A 27508-nucleotide genomic window follows, 5' to 3' on the forward strand; every position below is an offset into this window, starting at 1 on the left:
CGGGCGCGGGGCGCCATCTCGCCTGCCCAGGCCCAGCTGAATCCTCGGGCCGGGCCGGCTCACAGACAACGCGCGTGAGTGCTGCGCTTTGCCCAGCGCCCCTCTTAGCTTGGCGCTCTAGGCGGCCGCCTGAGTGGCCTCTATGGTAGCACCGGCCCTGCCGCTATGGTTAGGAATGGTTCATACGCCTTGTTAAGTCATGGGCCTCAGCTGGACCTACCGGTCTAGCGCAATGGAGGGGTGAAGGTCTCGCAATATTTTTATCACAAGATATCCCTCTCTGTTTACACGCAGCGCACGATGACCTCAGAGGGAGAGGACATTGCGCCCACCATTTTGTTTTGCTTTTTAAGAAAAAAAGATGCGCACAAGTGCTTGTGCGATCAAAGGTAGGTTTTTTTGTTTGTTTGTTTTTTTAAAGTTTCCCTCTCCCACTACCTTGCAAGTAATCACAAGAAGCTGGGACAAACTGCGACACCCGGCCACATGTTCCATGGTCTCGGGATCAGCCTGGGGCTGCGGAAAAACCGGGCTCAAAGGGTAGGGCAAGATCCCGGGGCAAGGGAGGGATCATCCCTCCCTGATCCCGGGATCCCCTATGCTTCAGGTGAATGCACAGGGACGATCTCGGGGATTGCCCCGGGATAAAGCTCTGTCTAGCTATGGCCGTGGTTCACATGACACACTAAGCCATAATGTTTAGCTCAAAATGCTTAACAACTGTGGTTTAGCATGTCGTCTGAGCAGGGTCTGAGATTCTTAACCGGGACTGGCCACTTGTGGCAAATCAGCTGTGGAACGCTCTCCACGGAGAGGTTCATCTATGTTTTGGTCTTTTGGGCACCAGGTGAAGATCTTTCCATTTCCCCAGGCTTTTTAGTTTTTCAGTTTAGAACAAAAATGTGTTAGGATGCAATCCTATGCATGTTTGGACTGAAAAAGTTCTACAACCCAAAGCATTCCCTAGGCAGCATGGCAGGCTGGGGAATGCTGGGAGTTGTAGGACATTTTTCTGTCTTAACATGCATAGGATTGCACCCTTAGTGTGTTTTCAAATCCTTGCACTGCCGCAGACTTTTATTTAGGCCTTTGCTAGACCTACCAGAAAGTCTGAGACGGAAGAGGGGAGAGCCCACGATGCAAGTATCGTGGGCTGTCGCCCTAGTACAGACGTCAGGCAAGGTGAGAGAGCCGTGGCATCTAGCATTTTTTTTTTTTCTTAAAGGAACAATGTGCACGAATGCTCGTGTGCACAGGTAAGGTTTTTTTTAAAACTTACATTCATTTCCCCGCTCCCCCCACCCTGCCCCTGATGGGCGCAACTCCCGGCTCCTCATGAGTAATCGCGCATGGAGCCAGGAAAAACCGCTTACATGGGCCATTATCCCGGGGCAAAGGAGGGTTGATCCCTGCCTGAGCCCGGGATCCCCTGTGCGTCATCCTGTGCGTCATCTCAGGATAACCCCTCGTCTAGCTAAGGCCTTAGGGCGTTACTAGACGAGGCTCTAGCGCGCGTTACCTTCCGCAGTCACGTCGAGGCTTCCAGATGACGTTCACGAGGATCCGCCGTTATCCCGCGGTGAAGCCTCTTTCTCCCGACTTTAAAAAAGTGAGTTTTAGGACGCCTTTTCCTGCTGTCCCGCGGTAATTCGGAGTACGTGTGGGAGGATGTGAGGTCACTGCGGTCCGCACTGGGCAGGAAAAGGCGTGCTAAGGGGGAGTGGTCAGCGGCTTCGGTCAAGCCGCCTCCGCCATTTGCGCGCAGTCCGGCAGCTGGGGCAGCGCGGCGGAGCGGCTTTTTTTTTTTATTTCCCCAGTGACAGTTTGCGCAGGAACGGAGGACCGGAAAAGTGGCTGGTGACTCCTTGCGGTGGGCAGCTACCGTGGCCGCATAATGGCGGTGCTGTACGCTGCCTGTTAGTGTGGGTACCAGGCTGGCAGAGGGCAGAGCTGTTTGTGGGCTGCTGCCATGGCTACGGCCAGATGTGGGTTGGCTCCTTGGGATGGGGCAGAGGGCACAGAGGCGATCATCGCCGCCGACACCTCAGAGGCATGATGGGAGATGTAGGCACAGAGTGGCCATGCAGACGATTGACCTCGGGTCATATGACACCCGCCACGACCCCCATCAGGAAGTGAGCGCATCAATGTTGACCCTCAACAGCACCAGCAGCACTTCGGCTGGCACTGGCACTGCCGCCGCTGCCGCCGCCAGGGCCGGCGGCGGCATCGCTGACGGCTGCGCAAGTTTGCGGTCTTTCGGACGTGCGCAAACCGTGCAGCGAGCGAAAAAAAAAGCCGCGGCAATCAGGCCGGTGTGGCTGCGCAACCGTTCTCGCGGCGGCAGCAGCACAACCGGCGCAAACTTCCACCACAAATCGAAGGCAGGTGTGGATGATGAGGCGTCACGGCTGAACGGGAAAAGCCGCTTTCACCGCTCCTCAACGACGGAACACCCGGTACGTCTAGCAACGCCCCTGGTTTATTTTTACTTTAGTTTTGTTTTGTTGTAAATCTTTTTATGCTTATATGTTGTATTTTATTTTATTATTTTATTTTATTGTGTTTTCGGTTTGGTTTTGTGAACTGCCCAGCTTTGGTTTTGGGGGCTAAATAAATAAATAAATAAATACATGGGTATCAGTTCCTTGTAGAAAAACAATATATAATCTGCAACACATTTCTAATGCATATATAATAGGAAGCTGGTGACATGATGATGATGATGATGATGATGACATTTATATCTCACCTTTTTTCCTCTTGCAAGGAACCCAAGGCGGCTCACATGATCCACCTCTCCATTTTATCCTCACAACACTCCATGACGTAGGTTAGGCTGAGAGTCAGCGACCGCCCAAAATCACCCAGTGAGCTTCCTAGCCGATTCAGGACTAGAACCCAGATCTCCCAAATCTCAGACCAACACTCTAATCACTGCACCACACTGCCTCTTCGTGTACAGTTCACAAAACAGACACGTGTAATTTGCCCGATGCGATGATATCCACTATTGTGCGCATGGCTTTCCTACACAAAGGGGATCATCTTGTATGATGCATCCCTCAATATGACTTCAGTAGGAATTGAGCAGGAACATCAACATCAACGGTTACAAAACTGAATAAATCAGTCTAAAAGGTACTTGGGATGGGTTGTTAAGAGATTTTTTTCTTAGAGAACTACACTTCCCAGAATGCATCAAGGAGAGAGAGAGAAAAGATAGTGGTTAAAATGAGTTTACCTGTTTAGTGGAGACATGTACTTAGTTACAAGGCGATTAGCTCTTCAGTACATAAAGTTTTTATCTGAGTGGATATGAACATATCTTCAGTCATGAAATCTGGGTTCTAGTGCTAAGATGACTGCTTCTCTTGCATTCTTCAAAATGTCAGGTTTAGAAAAGCAAACAAAACCCAGGCTCGTTTCTAGTCCTCATGGATGTGAAGGATTTATTTTATTTTATTTTTTAAAGACGAAGGCAGCATCTGCTGAGGGTTCTCACGAGGTAGCACAGAGAACTTACTGGATAATCAACATATTTAAATAACGTAACGGTAGTTTATATATTGCACAATCATGGCCCGTATTTGTAAATAATTGTTCCCCAGAGTTGGTAGTGCTGAAGATATGCAATCTGTCTGTTTTCATACAGGGTGTAAATTTCAGTCCTATTTATGCTGGCCATAAATATATTAAATCATGACGAAGCTACGCAACACACTTTTGTGCACTGAGATCCCAAATATTGTACAGCTTCCCCATCGAACCGTATTGGACTTTCAGCGCAAAGCAAAGAAGAATAAGAAGAGCTAATAACCAATTGATTTTCAGATCCACTTAGAAAAACAATTTCCTATACAGATTTTATTGGCATGCATTACCTAGAAGCACATCATGCCGGGATGTAAAATACAAGCTGAGAGCTGCAGATTATACACCGCGTATTCCAAAGTTTGGAGAGGGATTTGTATGCTGGTCTTGATGGCATGGTTTTTGGATCGGCGTGCAGAAAGAACCACAGCAAATGAGTGTTGAGAAAAACAGTGCTTTTCAGAATCATGCTTCAGTTTTGAATGCAGAATACCCCAGTCAAAATACTGTTTTTAAAGAGGATTCTTGCCAGATAAATTACTAGCTAACATACTTGGCTTCACACAGGTGAAATAGCTCTTAATTTGATCCAGCAAAGATTTCAAGCAAACTTACATAACTGTCGGAATATTGTGCCAGCCCTGACTGAGCCCATGCTTTCTGGCACCCCTAGGCCCCCTGAGGGATGGGTCGGTCCACTCCATTCACTTGATGGGGGCTGCCCCACAGCAGGGGAAGGAGACAGGGTGCATAACTCTGTCCCTCGGTCTACTGATCTCCCCTGACTTCAAACTGTATGGACTGCAAAGCTATGTTGTGGTTAGGGAAGTCTGCCCCTAGTGGCTGAAGTTGTTACTGCAGGCTTCAACCAAGGACACATTGAAATTAATTTAGATTAATGAATGTGCTTTAAAAACCAAATAACCCTGAGGTGCATACCCCTAAGGTTCCCTTCATATGCATGTCACGTTTCAGGTGTCTAGGTTTTCACAGACTTGGCACTATGGCTTGGCCACACACATCCTCTTTTATTATTTTTCAACTTGCTAGGGTTAGATGAGGGTTAGGGTTAGGGTTAGGGTTAGGGTCCCTGTGCATCCAGATGGGGATCCTGGAGGCAGGGAGGGATGATCCCTCCATTTCCCGGGGATTTTGCCCTACCCTTCTAACCCGTTTTTTTCGCGGTCCTGGGCTGATCCCGAGATGTGGCTGGGCATTGTGGCTGGGCATTGTGGTTCGTCCCAGCTCCTCATGAGTAACCATGAAGAACTGGGAGCCGGGAGCGTCTGAGGAGCTCTGTGCCCATCGGGGGGGGGAGCGGGGAAATTAATTTACCAAAAAAACCTTACTGTTTTGCTGATGAGCACTCGTGCGCTCCTTCTCCGTGAGCCCCTGCCAAAGGAAGTGAGGCAGGTGGCTACTAGGAGGAGGGCTTTCTCCGCTGTGGCACCCCGGTTGTGGAATGAGCTCCCCAGAGAGGTCCGCCTGGCGCCTACACTGTACTCCTTTCGTCGCCAGCTGAAGACCTTTTTATTCACTCAGTATTTTAACACTTAATTTTAACTTAAATTTAAATTATACTGTTTTAACTCTGTATTTTAACCTTATATCAATTTTGCTGCGTGGTTTTATCCTGGTTGTGCTTTTTATATTGTATTTTGTATTTGTATTTTTAACTTGTTGGTTGTTTAATGATGGTTTTAATTTTTGTGAACCGCCCAGAGAGCTTCGGCTATTGGGCGGTATAAAAATGTAATAAATAAATAAATAAAATAAATAAATAATTCTCATTTAAAAACTAAAACAAAATGGCGGCTGTGATGTTGTGCACCACGTGTAAATGAGGGCGACGATCTCATGATCATAAAATCACAAGATCATTGCCCTTTCACTCCCTCGTCTAGCTGAGGCCTTGGAAAAGCTTGCCTGTAATTTGTGCTGGGTAATTGGGACAGGAGAAGAGAAAGAGTAAAGGGAAGATTCCTGCTCACTTTCAAAAGTTATTGTCATCTTTAATCACACCCTGTACGAGTGTACTCAGGGGGCGAATGCTGATGGGTTTTGTAGCCAAAATGGTGGCAGTGAGTAAAAGAGGGTGGTATGAGCTTTGCAGAAATAATTTTTAAAAAATACTAAGGGGACAAGAAAAAAATCCCAGTCCGATGAGAGGTGAGTATGCTCAGTAGTCACAGAATGTTTGGGGCAGGGGGAGAAAACAGTGAGTGGGGGAACAGCCAGCCTACTCTTTTTTTTTTTATCACATTCCACCATTTTCAGAAATTATTCTTAAACATCCCATTTTCTCCTCTTTTTAAAGTACACGTTGTATGATAAATACCATGCAGGACACGGCATAATGGGCTCAAGTTACAGGAAGCCAGATTCCGGCTGGACATCAGGAAAAACTTCCTGACTGTTAGAGCAGTACGACAATGGAACCAGTTTCCTAGGGAGGTGGTGGTCTCTCCCACACTAGAGGCCTTCAAGAGGCAGCTGGACAACCATCTGTCAAGTATGCTGTAGGGTGGATTCCTGCACTGAGCAGGGGGTTGGACTCGATGGCCTTGTAGGCCCCTTCCAACTCTACTATTCTATGATTCTATGATTCTACCAGCTGCTCAATTGTTCCATATATGATGATTCCATAGAGAATTGTACTTAGTATGTTCTTGGCACACTCAATTACTCATGCAAACTAAACCAGAGCATGTAGTAGGCTTGCAGCGCTCTCTCCAGCTGTTTGATGCCCCATAACACTTTCAAGGTGGAAGTTCAAATCTTGATTGTATTACTCATAACCCTTACAGTAGAAAAACAGCCCCCAGTCATCCTGATCTAGGATATAATCCCCGGAATGGCAAATTTTGCTCTGTGAAACCTTGCAACACTTTACACCGCTTTTCCTTCTCTGAACATGCATTTTCAAGAGCATTATCAGTAGCTTCTTTTCCACCAAGAACATTGACAAAATCTTTCCACTGTAAATAATGCTGAAGATGACCAGTACCTGTTGCTGAAGATGCATTGTAGTGTGTAGAATTGAATATATTGTATCTTGTATCTTCATTGCACTTCTAGCGATTATAACGTGTGTATTTAGGAAGGTTTGTGATCTGCCTCATCTTAGCTAAAGCTTAGGCTGTTTGAGCAATAAATATATATTCTTTGATACCATATTTGTGTTGTCTGGCTTGAGTGATGTTTCAGGGATCACTATCCATATACTGTAGTGTAATTCTTGAAGCCCAAAGCACTTGATAAAGATTTGCAAAACTGTCACTGAGTGGGGCCTGTCCTTTAAAGCCATTGTTTTCTCTCTTGATCTGGTGAATCTTAGATACACCCATTCAAATTTGGAAAGAAGTTAGTCATATGGCATGAGAAACAGTTATTTGTCTCACCTCCAGTTATTATTTACACCCCTATGGCAGAGTCTGGGTTGATAAAGGGCTCAACTTTTGTTTGGATCTCAAAAGAGGATGCAACCAACACGTGCACATGGCACACAACTACTATTGTATAAGAAAATACCATCAAAGAAGGGGTGAACAGTTATAACAGACAGAAGTTTCATAACAGGAACAAAAAATACAATGATATAATAACACAAGGAATCATAACAGGTAACAAGAGAGTTATACTCACATGCAAAGTCATACAATTATAATAACAATCCACAAGTGTGGAGACACGAAAAAGTCTCATCAGTATTTAAACAAAACAATGCAATGTGGTAAACAGTATAAATCAGTAGTGTTAACACACAAAGAAGTGTCATCAGAGTTTATAATCCATTAGTCTCATTGGTGTTTTTAATCCTTTTAGCAGGCTACTGTTTTTTTAAAAAAAAAAATCCTGTTTTCGCAAATTGCTTCATCAGAGACAAACCATCTATAGGGCTAAGGCCGTGGAGAAAAGAGGAGAGTTCAAACCTCCATTCCATGTCTGATCACTTGAAACCCGGCCAAATGCCTCAAACAGAATATTCTGGGATCACTATCCATATACTTTAATTCTTGAAGCCCAAAGCACTTGGTAAAGATTTGCAAAACTGTCACTGAGTGGGGCCTGTCCTTTAAAGCTGTTGCTTTGTCTCTTGATCTGGTGAATCTTAGGCCTTAGCTAGACCAGGCTATATCCCAGTGCGAACACCGGGGTCGTCCCTGTGTGTCCAGATGATGCACAGGGGATCCCGGGATCAGGGAGGGATCATCCCCCCTTGCCTCGGGATACAGCCCTCCCCTTTGGGCCTGGTTTTGCTGCGGTCTCGGGCTCAGCGCGAGACCGCGGAGTGTGTGGCCCGCTTCCGCAGGTTTACCCGGCTCTGTGCGATTACTCGCGTGGAGCCAGGAGCTGCACCCATCAGGGGTAGGGTGGGGGGAGCGGGGAAAGTAGTTAATTTTTTTAAAAAAACTTGCCTTTGCACACAAGCATTCGTGCGCTCTGTCCCCTTTAAAAAAAATATAGCGGGCACGACGCCTCTCTTCCTGAGGTCGTCTCACCTTACTTGTAAGCGAGGGCGAGATCTCATGCTAATCGCAATGCGAGGTCTCCCCTCCTCTCCCCTGGACTTTCAGGTAGGTCTAGCTAAGGCCTACCTGATACACCCATTCAAATTTGGAAAGAAGTTAGTCATATGGCATGAGAAGCAGTTACTTGTCTCGCCTCCAGTTATCATTTACACCCCTATGGCAGAGTCTGGGTTGATAAGGGGCTCAACTTTTGTTTGGATCTCAAAGGAGACAGCGTGGAAAGCAGAACAGGCAAAATGCCTCACGTGGCTCCAAATGAACCCGTCCGTTTTCATACTCTCGCTATTCATCACAGTCTTTCAGGAAGCCGATGTAAGTAAGGAACGTTTGGCGAAATCATGGGGGAAGCTTGCAGATCTGGGTGGTGAGCCATTGCACACAAATCAATCTCTTTACAACCTGTCCAGATGTCCCCAGGTGGCTGGATCTTTAAATAAGGTTTTCGGAAGCTCAGGAGCAGATCCAGAACCCAGACCAGTTGTCTTGTTTTCCTCATCTGATGCTATGTCAATTTCAGTTTGCACCTACTACAGTACTTGGCTGCTTTCTTTGTGACTTTTTCATAATCAAAGTATTCCTTATCCCTGTCAAGCAATGTGCCTCCTCTTGCATCTCTTGTACCACTTACATAGGGTGACCATATGAAAAGGAGGACAGGGTTCCTGTATCTTTAACAGTTGAATAATAAAGCGAATTGCAGCAAGTGTCATTTGTATGCATGCTGCACCTGGTGAAATTCCCTCTTCATCACAACAGTTAAAGATACAGGAGCAGTGCCCTCTTTTGTATCTGGTCAAGAGGGCAGGGCTCCTGCAGCTTTAACTGTTGTGACAGAGAGGGAATTTCACCAAGTGCAACATGCATAAAAATTACACCTGCTGAAATCCACTTTATTATTCAATTATTAAACATACAGGAACCCTGTCCTCCTTTTCATATGGTCACCCTAACTTACACCCTCTTTATTTCCTTTCACCACCCATCCAAACTGATCCAGTGTCTGCCTCCCCTTTTCATGCCCCCCTTTTTCCTCCTATGTTTCTTTTCCTTTTGCTGCCCCAGACTGATCAACACACTTTATTTATTTCTGATATGGAGGGGGAAAGGGATTAACAATTGTGTTGTGGCTCTTCTGTCGGTGGGGCTGTGAATCCGCTCTGGGTTGCATTCAGAACTCCTAAGGAGCTATCCAAGGCGCTGTGCCTGTTTTGGGGTTAGGATTCAGCACCTGACTAAGGCCTTAGCTAGGCCTAAGGTTTATCCCGGGATCGTCCCAGGGTCATCCCTGTTCATGCAAATGACACACTGGGGATCCCAGGAGCAGGCAGGGACGACCCTGGACAATCCTGGGATAAACCTTAGGTCTAGCTAAGGCCAAAGTCTGATTGAAAGCCAGAGTGGATTCATGGCCCCACTGACATCGAACCACCAGCCTCCAGTTTCCTGGAGTTCACTCAGCATCTCACAGGTCTTCCTGTTCCTGCTGGTCTTCTGGCTTCACACCACTCCTAGGCCTTACCCTCTGGTCGCTATCACAGAAATTTACAACAAGCCCTGTAACCAGGCCTATTTGGCCTGGGCCAATCCTAAGGCTGTCTATGACCTTACTGCTCAGGGAAGTGGAGAGCATTGAACACTATCCAGCATTTCCTTCTCCCTGTAGTGATCAAGGGGATGCTATGAGAGGTTAAGGGTGCAATCCTATACATGTTTAGACAGGGGGGAAATGCTGGCTGGGGAATGCTGGGAGTTGTAGGACTTTTTTTCTGTCTAAACGTGCATAGAACTGAGCCTTAACTTGAGGTTGGTGCGGGTGAAGAAGCCATTAATGAATTTCCTCACGTGTATCTAAAAGATTGCTTGCTGTAGTAGAAAATGTTGGAAGCTCCAGTTTGGCTTACATCAACAAACCTCTTATGCGGGTGATGGGTCTGACTTAGGAAAGCATTTTCATATCTGTTTTAAGTCCACCTTTATTCCAGCAGGCGCTTTATCACCCTTTCAGCACATGATTAAAGTTAAACGTAATGAAGTGCTTTGCTGAATCAGGATGGACTTGAGTAATGAAATGGAGACTAGATTCACACCAGATCCTTGCCCTACAATTCTAAGAGGGCTGTGCAGTATACATATCGAAAGATATTTGAATGCCAACATCTTCTGCTACTTTGACCTCGCTGCCTCCTAGGGTGGAAAATATTTTGACAACAATGAGCACATTTTGCTGAAGGTTGCAATCTTAAATGCACACACGCCCTGCAGATCACTGGTCTCAGACCTTACCCCCTTCAAACAGATGGACCATTCAGGGAGGGGGACATCTCCTTGACATTAGTTTCCATTGATGAAACATTGATGCATCATCCTGGACTATTAGCCAGCCATCAGCTGAAGAAAGGATGTCCAACCAAACCCATAGTACCTTGATATAGGTTTACAAGGATTGTGGGGTACCTTTCAAGTAGAAGAGCTGATGATATGCTAAGGAAGGGGTGAAAACAGGAGCGTGTTAATGTAGTATACTGGTCAGAGTGTTGGACTATGTCTGGGGAGACCTACATTCAAATCCACTACTCAGCCATAAAGCTTACTCAGTGTTGTTAGGACTACCACTCAATCCACCTCACCAGTCCCAAAGACTACTAGCTGCCACTGCATGATACAATCCAGCAGTCTTGGGAATCCCATTCTGACCTGCCCATGCATTAAGATCATCAAATGAGGCCCTTTGTCAGGCATCATTAGTAGGAGAAGTCCATTACATATACACAAAGGAGAGAGGACCTTTCCTGTAGTGGTGCCCCAACTTTGGAATGCCTTTCCTAATGAATTTCAACTGGTGCCAACATCTTTTTGGCACCAAGTTAAGGCATTTCTATGTGCCTAGGCATTTTTAATTGAATGTATTGCTGTTGCTTGTTGTATTTATTTATTTTTATAATATGCTGCCTCTCAGTGTCTTGTGTTAGTATTTATAGTATTATACCTCCTATTTTCAATTTGTATGTCTTATACACCATCCTGAAATCTGTTTGGATGAAAGATATTTTAGACATTTTTAAAATAAGTTACAAGTAAAGGACATAATAATAATAATAATAATAATAATAATAATAATAATAATAATAATAATAATGTATTTTATAAATATCTGGGAATTCTGTTCATTGGTGAATTGCATTAGCAAAGTACCAAACTAAGCCAAATGAAAAGCTTTAGTACATGATCAACATTGGCTGCAGCCCAAAATATATTTACTAGGGAGTAAGTCCATTGAACATAGTGGGCATTACTTCTGAGTGAACATAGCTAGTACTGCACAGTTAGATATTGTATGTAAGTGCTAAAGGAATTCTATAGATTTCAAAGTAAGGCTTGAGAAATGTGAGGACATATGAAAAAGTATGACATGCTTTCCCTAGGCATTATTGCATGTTGCTGCTAGGATCTCTATGGGTTGAATTAGGTGATGTTCACCACCTAAAGGCTTTGAGCTTTATCACACCTGCGTTATACTGTGTAATCACTGCGAATTGCATGCAAAGGACTCAGAAGTTTTCCACTTTATAATCTGCTTTGATTGTGAAGTACTCACTTCCTGGTAAGCAAAGGATCACTGTCGCCCCGGTAGCAAAAACAACTACAACTGCGAAAGCTTAGCTCTACGGGGATAATCTGAGGGAAGCAGGTATGTGGGATGAAGCTTTTCTAGGAGAAATGGCAAGAATGTCATTTTCCATCACCTATATTGTAATGAGTTTGTGACAGTGAACTGCCTAGCATTGATTGGCTGATCTGATCTGGTGGCATGCAATATTCAGATGCTCAAAGAACTATGCAGTTTGAATTCAGTTTCTTTGAGGGAAGAGAATGTTGCCAGTTTGATGGGAATTACAGCATCACAAAAGGCCAGGCTGAGGACCGGCAGGTCCTGATGTGGAGGGAAGCTAAGGGACAGGGAGCCCAGAGCCAAGGAGGCTGAAGAAAGGCTGGACTAAGAAAGGGGAATCTAAGGAGAAGAATGGGAATAGAGGATGAGGTTTGAGGGGGGGAACAGAGGATACAAGGCACTGAAGCAAGCAGAGGCTAAACTGAGTTGGGCTCTGGAGAAATGAATCACTTCAGGAGCTCTGTGTGTGCGTGTGCGCGCACATGCATGCATGCGCAAAAATGATTACACATCAGAATTGGCTCATTGAATCCTAATGCACAGAATTTGACCATTTTGACACCAAGAGGGTTTTAACTTCCAATAGTCAGAACCAAAGTGAAATGCCCTCCCTAATTTAACCACAAAATACAGAAGTAAGATATATTATATCTTTATGTGCATATCTACACTGAAAACATATTGTTTTGAGGCTAATTATGGCTGCCATGGCTTCCCCAAAGAATCCTGGGAGCTGTAGTTTTTTGAGGCACTGAAAAATCTATGTTAAAAATCTGTAGCCTACAGTTCCCAGGGTTCTCTGAGGTTGGAGGGTGGGGAGAGAGAGAAAGATAGCTAATAAACCAGTTTAAGATCTTAGATCTGCCCTGTATCTGGCCCAGTACCAAATATGGCTTGGTTTGTACTTTAGGCCACGGTAAATGTTACCCTTTATATCTCTGACAGATTCAGGGAATAGAAAGAATGTCTGTGGCAAGATCTCTTTCTTTCTTTCTTTCTTTCTTTCTTTCTTTCTTTCTTTCTTTCTTTCTTTTAAAGTATGGTTTTAAAGATGTCCAGAGGTTTGTTTCTCGGGTTAGAAGCATCCTGTCTGAGATGGATCATATGGCAGAGATCCAGAGATCAATGAAACAAAATAAATGCAGTTTATCGCAAGAGGTCTGGAGTTCAAGCAACTGGGGAAATGTTCAAATTACACATGATTGAGAAGCAAGAACCCTTTATATTGTTATGGTCCCCATTTTTTTCCCATGGAGGGTTTGGTGGAGGAGAGAAGGCATAAGTAAGCATTGCCTGTATTCTTGTTGGATGTTCCCTGACTTCTCTTTCCTCTGTTTTGCAACCTCAAAAGACTGGTTTGTTTTAAAATAAACGATTAGGTGCCTCTTATGAATATAGATATGTAGATAAGAATGGACATCTATGCTTCATCAGCCTTTCCCAATCAGGGAGTCCCGTCCCCCTGATGTTTTGGACTTCAACTCCCATCAGCCCCAGCCAGTATGGCCAATGGTCAGGAATGCTGCAAGTGGTAGTCCAAAACATCTGGAGGGCACCATGTTGGGGAAAGCTGGGCTACATCATATTCCACCACCACCACCCAAAAAAATGTTTGGCCCGGCCCTAACCACACTGAGCTTCCAGTTCCATTTGCAGCTCTGTGATAGGCAAGAGTTCAGGAGGTCTGACTTTCCACGCTACAGTAATGCAGGAGTCTGCAAGATATTTACCCAAATGATAGGAAAGGAGTATTATAGCAAATGTGGCCAGAAAAGTCTCCGGCTCAGGGACGCACCGTTAACCTGAACCTACAGCATAAGACACAATGCCTGCATTTCTCCTTCTCACCTATGCATTCTTCCCGTGCCCATTTTTCTCATTTTCTCCTTCTCCGCCTTTCGCTTTTCTCCGGGCTCACTATCCATCTTCCTCTTTCTTTCTTTTCATCCCCTTCCTCCCTTTCTCAATGCATACACCCCTTTACACATTGGAGGAACGGCTGCAGAAGAAACCCTCCTTTAAAGAAATGAAGGCGCAAATAGGGAAGCGAGCAGGAGACCAGTGTTTGGATTTCACTGACACCTAGGAATAGGCAAACTCCTCCAGGCTCAAGTACGATTGCAGCCTGCAGTTGTGAGCAACACTGGAGGGCTCTTGGGGTTGGGGTGGAGGAGAGATTTTTGTTCCCAAGAGTTCTAGGTTTGCTCATGATTTCCACCCTCAAACCTCCTTACCTGTTCCTCTCCCCCTGCCCCCAAATTTTCTCTATGCTCCGTTCTCCTCCTCCTCCTCCTTTCCTTTCCTCTCTTTCCACCCTCATGGTGTCTCCCCTTGGGCTGGAATTGAAGTGTGGGAAGCCAAGGAGGCTGCAGAGATAAGGAGAGATGATTACAATGAAAAACAGGGCACTCGTGCACACTCCCCGGGCACCTCCTAAGTAAAGTAAGCACAAGAACCCTGATCCCAACCCATGACAATATCTTCAAAATGTTCTTCCCCTTTTAATTTCTTTTTGAAAGCCATTTGTTTTTGATCAGATTGAATGAGAATGGAAAAGTGGAAGAAATGTTTGGCTCAGTGCTACTCCTGGTACCTGGAAGGCTACCTTAGTGGTGGTTCATGAACTGGGGTGGGAAAGAAAGAGAAGGAAGGGGAAAGAGATCTCCTGATCCACCTCCCTGCTGCCACCACCACACCGCTGGTGCCGCCACTGCAATAACATCAGGACAGCTGCTTGAACAAGGGAGCAGGGCAGGAAGGGAGAGTCATTATGTCCACTTCAGATGGAAGATGAGCCTTTCAAGTGGCTGAAGTTCCTATTGCAAGTCAAGGGACAACAAACTCTGGTGATATCACCACCTACACCCACCCACTCACAGAAATTGAACTGGAGGGACCGCATGCAAGTGCTCAAGAGCGCCCTCATCAGGTAGCTCCTCCATGCAACTCTGGCAAATGGAGACCCCTTTCCTCCCTGTCTCCAGCTAAAGAGGCGGCAAAGTCTCCAAAGGGTGCTGAGCTATATGGAAAGCTTTAATCACAACTAGCAAAAAAAGAAAAGCAAAAAAGTCCAGCGTGTTTCGAATTGCACCTTCTTCAGGGGCAAAAATAAAAAATACATCTGGTTGAGTACACGCACTTACCTGTGCTTTTGTGCCATTTCTGCCTGCCCCACGTATTTTCCTGCTTTCCTCCTCTATACCTTCAAGGATGGGGAACTCTGTGACGTTCAAGGCTGTTATCTGATGGTCAATAGTTCCTGACATCAGCTCCAAGGGTAACTTCCCTCCATCCCCATCTGCAGAAAGAAGACCACTAATGGCTGTTTTGGGGGCTTCCTCCGAGGCATGGGAAGAAGGTAATCTGAGGCTTCACCTTCTTCCTGACATGCTAGCTTTCTAAGTGCAGATACTTTTCCCCATCTAAGAGGAACATTCAGTCATGTGACACACACACACACACACCCCAGTCTGAACAGGTAAAACCCAGATACATATCAACCGCCTCAGTGAACCCTAGGCCCAGGAGCTAAGAGTCGAGTTTAAGAGTAGCAGTGTTTCCTCTTTTTCCTGCATTAACTGCTGAAGACATTTTTAAAACTTTGAGAAGATAAGAAGAGCCCTGCTGGATCTGACCGAGGGTCCATCTAATCCAGCATTCTGTTCACACAGTGGCCAACCAGCTGTTGACCAGGAACCCACAAGCAGGACACAAGTGCAACAGCACCCTCCCACCCATGTGCCCCAGCATTTGGTGTATGTAAGCATACTGCCTCTGATACTGGCTGGGGAATGCTGGAGTTGTAGGGCTTTTTCCCTGTCTAAGCATGCATAGGATTGCACTCGTGCAAGATGAGACGCAGATCCCAGAAGCAAAAGTGAACATCATGTCAACCTGGTCAGCTGGTCCTTTGCCTAATGACCAGCAGCATCCGCTGTCAGACCTTCCGAACTCAGGATGCCGTCGATGTCCAGCAGTGGCTCCGTGCTCAACGGCAGCAAGGTGGGGAACCAGGAGGAGCCAGCAGGAGAAAATGGCAGCTGCAGTTGGCATGATATAAAAAACAGAATGCCACTGACCCTGACAGTAGGCAAAGTGAGGAGGAGGCTGCTTCAGGTGGTGGATGTAGAGGTGATGGTCAGGAAGGACGTGTTGGGAGGGCAGCACTGTGTGCCCCCCTCCAGGCAGCCTGCTGCTGTCAGGTGCAGTGGAGGAAGTTGTCCCATCACCTGCATAAGTAAGATTCAGCTGCCAACTAGTCAATGTCTGTACATGGAATTGTTATTGAGGGGAGGGGGGGACCTTGTCTACCACAGACAGGAAAATGTCTTGGACAAACCCTGCTGCAGGAGGGTCCTGACAAACTCCCCTCAGGGCTCCAGCTTCTTCTGGCCACCCCTGCACCCCCCCCAAAAAAAAACCTGCTAGAAGGAGATTACTACTTCCTCCTGTCTCCTAATGGGCTTCCTCTTGGGAAAAGGAGTGGTGGGGGGAATGCTTACTTATGGAACTCTCTCCCAAAACAGGTCAGGTTGGATCTATCTCTGGTGGGTTTGACACCAGGGGGGATGAGAACTGTACTGTTTCGCCAGTCCTTTGGCTTTGACCATTGTGTTGGCCTGTTTTTGTTTTTTTGTTTTTTGCTTTTATTCTGCTTTGATTTTATTGGGTATGTGTAATCGAACATCTGATGGGCAGAAAAGGTAGTAGTAGTAGTAGTAGTAGTAGTAGTAGTAATAGCAGCTTTAACATTGGCCATTAAGGTGAAAACATTTATGTAAAGTTCTGGAGTCCCTCCCTTGTTTCTGGGCATCCTAGAAGAAGGAGAGGACCTTTCAAAGCTGGCATAAAGCTTTGTGCTTTGATCTCTGTCTCTCTGTCTCTGTATCTCTGTGTGTGTGTGTCTCTGTCTGTCTGTCTGTCTGTCTGTCTCTCTCTCTGTCTCTCTCTCACACACACCAATGGGAAGGGACCATAGCTCAGTGATAAAGCACCTGTTTTGCACACAGAAGGCCCCAGGTTCAGTCCCTGGCATCTCCTGCTGGGGTTTGGGAAGAAGACCCTTCTCTGCCAGGGACCCTGGCCAGCCGATGCCAGTCCGAGGAAGCCATCGCGGGCTAGTGATAGCCAAATAGCCAGAGCTGGCAGGCATCAAGGCCACCAAGTTCTGACATTCCCTGCTGGCCTTTCTTAATCACACCTCAGACCAGAAACATTTTTAAAGAAAACATTTATTTACACATTTCAGCAAGTACAAAGTATTATACACGGTCTGGATCAACCTCAACTCTTCCTTAGTATTTTTCTTTTTAATTATGAAACATAAGGCGCTTTCTCTACACTCAGTTGCGGCTGGGCTTCGGCTGAGCGGGGGTGGGGGTGGGCAGCACGCGGGGGGGGTGTTTTCGATTTTATTTTCTGGCTCGCTCGCCCATCCCACCCTCCCTCCCTCCCCCCATGTTCATTTCCTGCCAGAAGGGGAGGTGGGGGAGAAAAACTGGAGGCTGCATTTGCGTGAAAGGGGAGCCCTTATTACCGTGGCGAATAAATTACGGATGGCATTAACTCCGCTTGGGGGACAGCTGGGGGCGGACCGCTTTTCAGCTTCACAGGGGGGGGGGGTGCGTGTGTGTATTTCTTCTAAAGAGAATAAATTTATTTCCCTTTGCTAAGTGTTTTTCACGGGGAGGGATTGGGCTGGATGATGGAACATCCAAGGTAAAAGTCAGAGGTGGACAAAAACCTCTTCCCCCCCTTTCACACACACACAACCCCCCCTTTCTAGAATCAACCTAAAATATTTGTTCTGCTTTCCATATAAATAAGCGAAGTCCTCTCTCTCTCTTTTCATATTAACAGTTCTTGGCATCTTGGTGCATAAATAAATTAAATTATTCACATTTCTTACAAAAGGAAAAGAAAAGAAAAGAAAAGGCGACTCCATTTGCTTTCTTGATGTTCCCCTGATGGACCAAGGGGGGCGAGGCAGGCGGAGGCGAGCAAGGGGCACCGCTAGGCAATGCTGCCGCTGCCTGCCGGGCCGGCGCTGATGCCTCTCGCCTGCTGCCGCCGCTGCCCTCCCATTAGGAAACTGGCACAGCCTCAGCAGCTGGATGCGGCCCCTCTCTTGGGCATCCGGCAAGGCCTTTCCCGGAAAGATTACATTTCTGCCACCACCCAGCACTGGAGGGGGGAGGAGGGACACGAACCCTGCCAGAGGGACAATCAGAGGTGGGGCGGGGCGGGGCGGGGCGTTCCCACCTCTCTTCTAGGATAGCCAGGAGCCTCTCCCTTACCCCTGGGCAAAATTCAGGTTTTGTGTGTGTGTGTGTGTTTTTACGACCCAGTCAATCACCTTGGGGAAATTCAGGAGTAGGCCAGAGGGTGTCTCGCATTTTGGGGGAGACGAGACAAGGGATGTTTTTCTCCCCTTCCACCTCCTCACCGAGAGAGGTTTGTGCAAAGCCTCTGACACGTTCAGGGCTGGAAGGAGCATGATAGCAAGACCCATCCAGAAAGCAATTCCTGGGGGTGGCTGGGGGAGGGGGAGGGGGAGGGGGAGAAGGTGGCTGGTAAGGGCATCCCTCACACAGCCCATCCATGCAGCCCCACCAAGGGGCAGGGATGCTCCGCCTGGCTGGGTCCATCGGCAACAGAGGCAGGAACGTGGTGTCAGCAGTGGGATCGCCCCTTCCATCTCCTCCGCCTGGGGCGCTCCCGACCCGGGTCCTTTGCGGGTAACATGTCCGTTTGGTCAGAGCACCGCCTTGCCTAGGCCTTCGGTTCGTTCATGCAGGGAGAGGTGGAGGAGGGTGCCTGCCTGGCTGCCTCTCCGCGGCCCACCCGCCCAGGCACGGCGCGTTACACTAAGGAGGTGACGGGCGGGATCTTGGCGCCCTCCTCCTCCCAGGGCTGCAGGTTCTGGAGCGCGAAGAGCGACGAATTGTGCAGGCAGAGCGGGTCGGGCTGGATGGAGTCGTTGAGGGACTTCTGGAAGGCGTCGTGCTGGAGCTGCAGCATCAGCCGGCTGGCCTGCTGCCTCTCGGCTTCCCGCTCTTCTGCGGTCTGTCTCCTAAGGAGGCAAAGGACAAGTCAGGCCCCGTCGGTCCGTCCCAGGCGCGCACACGCACACGCGCACCCCCCGGCCCGCCGCCAGCACCTCCGCGCCCTTCCGCGGCCGCCAAGCAGGGGCGCCATCGGGGTAGGACTTCGGGGCAAAGGCCCGTCGGGGCCCCGTTCGAAGGAAGAGGAAAAGCCCGACGGCTCCAGCGCAAGGCAGGGCTGGCGCGCCACCTGGGGGGGCAAGACCCGCCTGAGAGGAGGCCCTGCGGCGCAGAGGCAAGAATGGCCCCGGAGCTGCCTGGAGCGCTAACTCTCCCCACCCCACCCCACCCCCGACCCACCGCGCGCCCTTTTCCGGCCCCCGCGATCCCAGCCCAGCCCTTTGGCAGCGCAATCTACGCGCCTCCACTCCGGGGCTATTCACGGCCCAGGTTTACTCGGAAGTAAATTCCCACCCAGCGAGTTCAACATGGGGCTTCCTTCCCGGGCGCAGCGCCTTTGGATCCTCTGCGCTCTCCGGTTGAACCGCGCGATCCTTTACGCGTCTACTCAGAAGTAAGACCCATTGAGCGCGACGGGGTTTATGCCGGGATAAGTGGGTACGTAACTGCGGGATCGTGCCCCCTGGTTCGAAATAAGGTCCTTTATAAAACACCCGCGCACACGCACACCCCCATACAGGCTTTTAAGGGAGAGAAGGCGTCTCCTTCGGAACTGACGGGGGCTTCATTCGAGGCCAAAGGGCTTTACGAGACGGCAAAGCGCGTCCAGCTGGCGCAGAGGCGATCAGATGGCGGCAGATCTTCAGACGGGGGTGGGGGATCCTCTGCGTCTCTCAAAGGCACACGCGCGTGAAGGAATCGCCTCCGGCTGTTTTTGCAGGCGACACGCGCCCATTCCGCCTCCCCCGCCCCACACCCCACTCCCCCGACCCGCCGCGGCGCTTCAAAGGAGCAGAAAGGGCTCGATCCTTCTCGCTCGCTGAAAGGGAGCCTCCCCGCTCCGTCGCTGCTGCTATTTCTGAGCATGTGTCCCTTCCGCGGATCCGCCCCAAAGGAGGACCCTGCGGTTCCCTCCCAGGCAGAGCAACGTACCCGACCTCTAAAAGCGGCCACGATCCCCGATTCCTCTCCCTCCCTCCCAAAACACACAACACAACAAAACAGCCAGCAGTTCTCAGCCGCCAATCTCGACAGACCCGATTTGCAAGTGGGTTCGTTTCCCCGAAGGTTTTGTCAGTCTCGCGTTGGGGATTTAGGGATTGCAGGGGAAACTAACGCGCGGCCAGAAAGAGCCGCAAACCCGATAAGCCGGGCTGCTTGACTTTTTTAGCCGGTTCAGAAGCCCGAATTCGAGGTTTCGGAGATTCCTTGAGATCAAAAGGATGGACTTTCTCTAGGCTGTGAAAGGCGAGTGTCCTCGGGTGACCTGACCGTCTTCGCTCACCACGCGGGAACGACTTTGTGGATCGCGGCCTTCAGGCCTCCCTTTCCTTCCCAGGAATCGTTTCACCGCCGGAAAGTGGCCCAGCCTCGGTCTGAGCAGAAAAACAGGAGCCGCAATGAAACAGACGCTGGCGTTTTGGTGTACACGGAACTTGGGGTCGGCATTTACGTTCACACGTTCCAAAAAACAATCCCAGTTGCTCCCTCACAATTTGGAAAGCATTGTAAGGGGGAGGGCGTATCCAGAGAGAAGGGGCACCCGAGCCAGGGTGGTGAGTATAGCTAGCCAAATCCCCCAAGGCCTGGACTTTCAACTGATGGGTGCCCCAGATTCATTGATTCCGCCGACGATTCCCCCACCCACCCCCGCGCGCGCCCCTTCAACGCCTGGAGCACCTCGGAAATCACTCCGATTTTGAAGCGTTCGAACAAGGCGATGTGTTCGGGATCAGAATCCTATGCATATTTACTCAGAAGTAAGTCACTGGAGTTTACTCCCGAGTAACTAAGCGCGCTTAACATGGTACCTGCCAGTCAGATTGGGTTACAAAGAGGACTCCCTCCGGTTTCAGCGGCGTGTGGCTGTCGGAGACACGAGCTAGTGGTGGGCGCCCGCCGAGGCAGGTTTACTCAGAAGTAAGCCTCACGGGACTCAGCTAGCTAGGAAGTGTACATCGACCTAAGGCCGCTTGAACCGCCTTCGCTGCCTGGCTTAGCTACGGGTTACTCACGTTCCCGCTCTTCTCTAGATTCCACCGTGAATCTCTTCGGACTGCATTTTAAAAATCAGCGAGTAAATTCAGTGTTCGTTGCTTTCATGTGTGTGCGTGTGTTCGCACATACAAATATACATATATATTTCCCCCCACTCTTTTCTGTGGTCTTTGAAATCTGCCTACAGCCTCTGAAGACTTCCGGGAAATATGGATTTAATCGAACTCTGCCTAATATTAAAATGCAGATTCAAAAGTTAGTGTAAATAAGAAATGCAATGGGGGGGGGGTTAGAGAGAAAAGAGAAACAAAAGAAAATAAAAACGGGATTTTCGAATGGGATCGGCTTTTTTGTTTCGTTTCGTTAAGGTAAAGCCCAGCAGACGACGAGTTTGCTCCATCGACACAAAGGCAATTTCCCCCCAAAAAAAGAATGTTTATAAGGGCGCTCCCACGTTGCTGGGGAAGGAAATTTTATTTATTTATTTTATTATTATTTTATTACATTTCTGTACCACCCAATTGCCAAAGAAAATGTGCTTTGTCCTCCTAAAGTAATTTTGGGCGAGAGTGAAGGAAATCCTTCCATTCTCAGATTCTTAAAATGTTAAAAACAATCCCTTACAATATTAAATATATACATATATAAAGGGAGGGGGGCTTTTGCCTCATTGTCTAACAAACTGTAATGGTTACCGAAGGAAGTTCTATCTCTCGCCTCCTTCCATTACCGCCCAGCCCAGATTAATAACAAAATTAAATGTATTCACATCCTCGGGATGGAACACCGACGGGATTCGTTCCTATGAACTCTTGTTGTCTTTTCAACGGCTTAATTAAAGGGCTTCAGGCCGATGGATATTTCTTTCTAGCCAGACTGAAGTGAAACGTAGGAAGGAGTTGCCTTAGGTCAACTCTTTGTCCATGCAGCACATTTTCCTAGGGATTTTTCTCCCAACTTCTTTTGTTTAACGATTATGGCAAACAAAACAAAACAAAACAAAACAACACACACACACACACAGACACACACACACACAAACACCCATAAAAAGTCAATGGGTTTAAAACGGGGGTAAGGCAGGGGTCCTTCCAATTTGATTTTTGCAAATTATGAAGTAGCCGGATTTTATTTTTATTTTTATTTTTTTCGTATGGGTGTGTATTTTAAGGTAGAGGTTGGGGAATAGAAAAATCACGACCAGTTCTCGTTTCTCCACCATTCCCTACCTAAGGGCGGCAAATGAACCACATTCGCACTATAAGAAACCCCTGGAAGTTATTCAACGACTAGACAGCAGTCCTTTTTCACCCTACAAAGAAAGACCAGGCATTGTCCGAAAAAACCCACAACTTGGCTAGCGGTAATTTAATCTAAGGCACGTCTATTCGAAAGTATGTCCTATTGAGTTCAATGGGTCTTGCTCCCATATAAGTATGCATGATGATGATGATGATGATGATGATGATGTAAAAGACAGCATGACTTGGCAAAGCACATCACCTCCGTCTAGAATAATCATCATTATCTTCTTCTTCATCCTCATCATTTAATGTAGCTTCGTTTCTTTTTTCAATCGCACCAAGGATGCGTTCATTCGTATTCTTGATGGCAGCACGTGCGCCGCTGCTATCCGAGCGCCCGCAAACTTTCTTTGCGGTCGAATAGGGCGACCCATCCGTGCTGCTGCTTTTGCATAAGAGCGGGGATCCGCGTGGCAGTTTGCAGGTGCGAAACGAAGAGCCGGACCTCCGCGGGCGACGCAGCAGGAAGACCTCCCCGCCCCTCCCCAGCCGCAGCAGATCCGGCAACGCTGCGCACCTTTACTCGGGAGGAAGCCTCCACGAAGTCAGCGGCGTTTCCTCGCGATCGGGCTGCGAGGCATTCAGGTGGAGGAGGCTTAGCGCGCCTCCCTGGGCAGGTCTACTCAGAAGTAGGCCCCACAGAATTCAACGGGGCTGACATTCAGTAAAGCGTATATCTAGGATGGCGCCTTAAATCTCTCCTGTAGCTCTCCAAGATGAGCTGGCCGGGCTACCAGCCCCAGAACACAGGGCCAATGGGGCCCCGAACTTTGCTGGGAGCGAAGGGTGCGCGGGCGCCCCTTGTAGCTGAGCGCAGCTTCTGAGCTCTCCCCTCGGTGGGCCTGTCTTCTCCAGGGCGAAAGAGAGGCGCGGCCTCTTTGGGAGCCGATGGCTTGGGATGGAGGGGGGAGCCGTGCCGTTCGTATGCTCTGAAGCCGGTGGCCCTCCGGGATCCGGGTCCAGGACAGCCTGCTGCTGCCACCAGCTCCGGCGATCTCTTTGCTTGCAGGCTGGCCTCGATGGAACAGTGGAAGCTGGAGGCTCCGCTGTCAGTGGGGCTGTGGATCCACTCCGGGTTTCAACCAGAACCAGGCAGAAGTCTAAAGGAGCTGCCCAAGGTACTGAACCTATTTGGGGATGGTTCACAGCCCCACCGAAATCGCAGCCCCCAGCCCCCACTGCAATAAGCGTCTTTCTTCTTTGACTATGAGGGATGCCCTAAGTCCTTATTTCACCGGAGTCTTTGAATCTCGTGCTTCGGATTCCATTATTATTATTATTATTATTATTATTATTATTATTATTATTATTTGACGAAAAGCACCCTCTGAATTGGAACCTTTAGGCACACGGAGGAGATCGATCCTCTTCCTCCCCGCCCCCTCCCCAGACCACTTCATCGCAGAAAATTCCCCCCCTTCCCGCGCTTCTATTTGGCCTTTGGAAGCGTCTTTCTCCGTAGCTCTGCGTGTCTGGGACAAAAAAGGGAATGAAACGCGCCGGGCTGGTCAGCGTCCAGTGGTGCCATCAGCAGGGTGGGATTTGGCGGCCAAGGTCCAGGGCAGCAGACTAAGCAGGAGGGGGCCCAGACCCCGACGGGGCCATGAAGTAAGATCGCCCCCGACCCTCCGAAGACTGGGGTGCGACCACTCCGCCCAGAGCCCCGGATCTTCCCCGTGATGAGCAGAGACGGCCCGCGGGCCTTTGGGACATGGAATCCGCGTCCGCGCGACCTCCCTAAGCGGTTTCTTTCGCCGCCTCTCCCGGCCAGGAGCAGCCGTGACGCGCGAGGGGCTGCCGGAACCGCTTCCCTGTCCTGGGCCCCGAGTTCCTGGGCTGGGGCGTCCCGAGAGCGACGGCCCCCTCCCGGCCTGGCTCCGCGCGGGGCCCTTCCCATCCTCGCGTCCCCGGTTTTCGAAAGCCAGCCCGACGAAGGCACAAAAGCCACGAGGGAGGCGACGCCGGCCTTGAGCCCTCGCGCGGGTCGGTGCGCGCCGCGGACAGGCCCGGCCGTGCTCTGCCTTGGCCTCCGGGCCTGACTTCGGAGAGGCGCGGCCCGGGAGAAGGGGCCCGCACAGCACTGCGCGGCCGCCGTCCTCCGCGCGCCTTCCACGGGCCTCCTTTCTCCAAGCCAGCGGGCCCGGGGCCTCGCAGGAGGCGGCGCCGGCGGCCTAGCGAAGAGGCCCAGGCGTCCCCGGCCCTTCGCAGGCCGGAGAAAGAGCGCGCGAGCGCCCCGAAGACGAGGCCTGAACTGGGCCGGAGGCTTCCGGGAGGCGAGGGCCAGCTCCGCAGCACTGGGAAGGACGTGGAGAAAGAGCCAGGAGGAGGAGAGGGGCGGTCGGAGCATGTGCAGAGTTCCTTCGGCTTCCAGGCCGCCCTCTCCGGACTCGGAAAAGTTGCCGGGGCGTGGAAGGAGGGCTCCGCTGTCCATTTCAGCACCGGCGCCGACGTCCGTCTCCCGGCGAGGCCGAGGTGGAAGGGCCGGGCGCAGGAGGCACGGGCGGCCCGGGCCTCTGGGCGCTGGCTCCCCCTCCCCCTCCCCCACACGCACACGCCCCCCCCCCGCTCTAAGCCGGCACCTCCCGCCCCCGCCCCGCCCCCCCGCCGGCCCCGGATCGAGGGACTCACCGCCACTTGGTCCTGCGATTCTGGAACCAGGTCTTGACTTGCGCGTCGGTCATCTTGAGGGACTTGGCGAGCGCCGCCCTCTCGGCCGAGGCCAGGTACTTCTGCCGGTGGAAGCGCTTCTCCAGCTCGCAGATCTGCACCCGGGAGAAGGACGTGCGCGGCTTCTTGCGCTTGGGCGGGGTGCGGTTCTGGTAGGGGTGCCCGATCCTCCGCGTCACCGTGAACGGGGTGAGCGCCGCCGCCGCTACGACGACACAGAAAGCGCGGCAGGTGAGAGGCCGGCCGGCCGGCGGGGTGTGTGTGTGTCGGGGTCTCCTCCGGAACATCTGGCCAGGCTCCCTCCCCTCCCCTCCCCTCCCCTCCCCAGCCCAGCCCGGCTTCCGTGGGCAGGAACGGCCGCTCAGGGGAGGCCCTCGCCTGCCAAGCAGGCTACGCTGACCTCGACCGACCCCGGCGGCCGGAGGCGCCCTGCCCTGGTCAAGCGCGCTCAGCCACGGATCCGCTTCGTTCTCTCTCGCTGCTGTTCCGCAACATCCTTCCCCTCCCCCACCCCCACCCCGCAACCACGCTCGCTATCTGGGCGGGCGGCAAAAAGGCTGCCTCGTTCCGCCCATTTCCCAGCCCGTCCTTATGGGTGATGCGGGGGCTTCAAACCCTCCCTTGAGACCGTGGAGACAGAATAGGAGCGGATCCGGATCAATTCGTGTAGAGGCGAGGGGTGGGTGGGTTGTTGCCTGCGGGGGCGCCTAGTCCAGGGCATTTGCGGCAGAAAACCCCAGACCCAAAACAAAAACAAAAACCCACAACAGCAACAACTTTTAAAAAAACCCATCTCGCCCGTGGCTACAAGAGCAAATCGGATACAGCAATAGGCTAAGCACACCCTTGAAGAAAGCGATCGATCGAGACGAGGCTCCAACGCAGGAGTTATACTAACCGGTGTACATGAGAGAATACTTTTCGTTTTCTCGTTATTTATCATTTTTATAGCACTTTTCCGGGAATACAAACTGCTTCGTATGGGGAGAGAATCTTCAATGCTGAACAATTCGCATTGTATTGGGCCAGATCAGGCTTCGGTGGGAAATGGCCGAATTGGAAATACGGCTGGAGATCTAACCCAGCCGGAAAGCTAATATAATTATAATAATAATAATAATAATAATAATAATAATAATAATAATAATAATAATAATAATAATAATAATATAAAATAAATGTTGAATATAATAAATATAATAATAACAATAACAACAATAATTTGAATTTTATACCACACGTACAAGGGCTTCCCATATATTTTCTGATCGGAGTTTTGTGGATGATCACTGACCTCAGATAAATATTTTTCCCCTGTCACACACACACACACACACACAAACACAAACACAAATGCCTTCACCTTGAAGTGACACAGCACTTCGATAACCTTGGAAAACCCGAGGCTCAGGGTTGCTTTTAGGAGGTCATTCTAACCCTGTCTATTTCCCTCCCGTTTCCTTATCCATCATCTAATCCGCTTTTGATTCGGAAGTATTTAAATCACCGCCACAGGTTTTTCATTTAGTCTTTAATTTTCTCTCCAGCTCGCCCGCCCAACCGACCAATTCTGTAATCGGATTAGGCGCGGCGATTTACACGCCTCCTTCTGCTCTTATATATTGCCATTTAAATACACCAGCCCCAGATTTAGGGCTCTGAGGACATGGGGATCCATTAAAACCCGTGAGTAGCGGTTTTCCGGGCCGTCATGATTTTCAAAAGCGAAATCGGAACTCGAGACGAACCGGCTGTACGTCGCTTTTTTCGTCCAGGCACCTAACAGCGGGAAACCACCGTTTGGTACCCCGATTTGCACAGAGGTTTGCAACTGGGAGCAAAATGATGAACTGCTCCGGATTTTATTTATTTCGTAAAGAATTGTTTATTTCCCCGCCTCCCCCCCCCCACGCACCCACCCCGCAGCCCCATAGGAGGCTGAGCACCTATTTACAATAGCAAACCCAAAGCCACGAGCTTCCCCGCGCCGCAGCAGGACCCTCTGGGCCGCAGTCTCCTTCCTCTGGGCGGTGTCTGGAACCGCCCGGCCCACCCGGGCGCTTACCTGTGAATCTGTCCTTGACGAACCGCCTGCTGCTCTCCATCCAAGGGAAGTTGAGGCTGCCAAGGCTGGGTACAGCTGGCATGGCTGGGATGGCACTAGAAATTGGAGGTGGCACTGCCCCAGGGATGGGTCTATGAGCTGGCACCCGGATCACGCCAGATGGAGCCAAGCTCAGATTCACACTGTAAGATCCAGAGTCTTCGAAGGGGCCCCCGATGCCAGCGAAAGTGCCCGGGAGGGAAGCGTACGCCGGGGCGCCCGTTCTGCTGCTGACGGGGCTTCCCAGGTAATTTGTGCTGCCGTCTGGTCCTCGAGGGGCTGGTTGGGAAGGGCTCTCCTGATCAGGACTGTTTAAGATCTGATCAATCCCGAAGCTGATGGGTTCGTGTTGATGCGGTGTCTGCGTGTTCGTTGGCTGATCCATCCTTGGTGAATAGAAATATTGGCTCGAACGT

The 27508-nt window shown here is 49.7% G+C and overlaps 1 protein-coding gene across 1 annotated transcript; it reads right to left on the reverse strand.

Moving 5' to 3' along the window:
- Positions 1–18653: 18653 nt before the first annotated feature.
- TLX3 (T cell leukemia homeobox 3) lies at positions 18654–27477 on the reverse strand. The gene is made up of 3 exons (XM_063125856.1): positions 27054–27477; positions 24950–25193; positions 18654–18868 (listed from the first exon to the last, which is right to left on the reverse strand). The coding sequence occupies exons 1-3, from the start codon at positions 27475–27477 to the stop codon at positions 18658–18660; spliced, it is 879 nt and encodes a 292-aa protein (XP_062981926.1). The 3' UTR covers positions 18654–18657.
- Positions 27478–27508: the final 31 nt, after the last annotated feature.

This window comes from Elgaria multicarinata, chromosome 4, assembly GCF_023053635.1.
Source record: "Elgaria multicarinata webbii isolate HBS135686 ecotype San Diego chromosome 4, rElgMul1.1.pri, whole genome shotgun sequence".
NCBI lineage: Eukaryota > Metazoa > Chordata > Lepidosauria > Squamata > Anguidae > Elgaria > Elgaria multicarinata.

Bases quoted from the DNA above. Each gene is read 5' to 3' on its own strand.
- TLX3 (XM_063125856.1), bottom strand. From the start codon at position 27,477: ATGGATCAGCCAACGAACACGCAGACACCGCATCAACACGAACCCATC. The intron at 25,194-27,053 runs GTAAGCGCCCGG...GTGTCGTCGTAG, and splicing joins CGTCAAGGACAGATTCACAG to CGGCGGCGGCGCTCACCCCG. The intron at 18,869-24,949 runs GTGAGTCCCTCG...TTGCCTCCTTAG, and splicing joins AATCGCAGGACCAAGTGGCG to GAGACAGACCGCAGAAGAGC.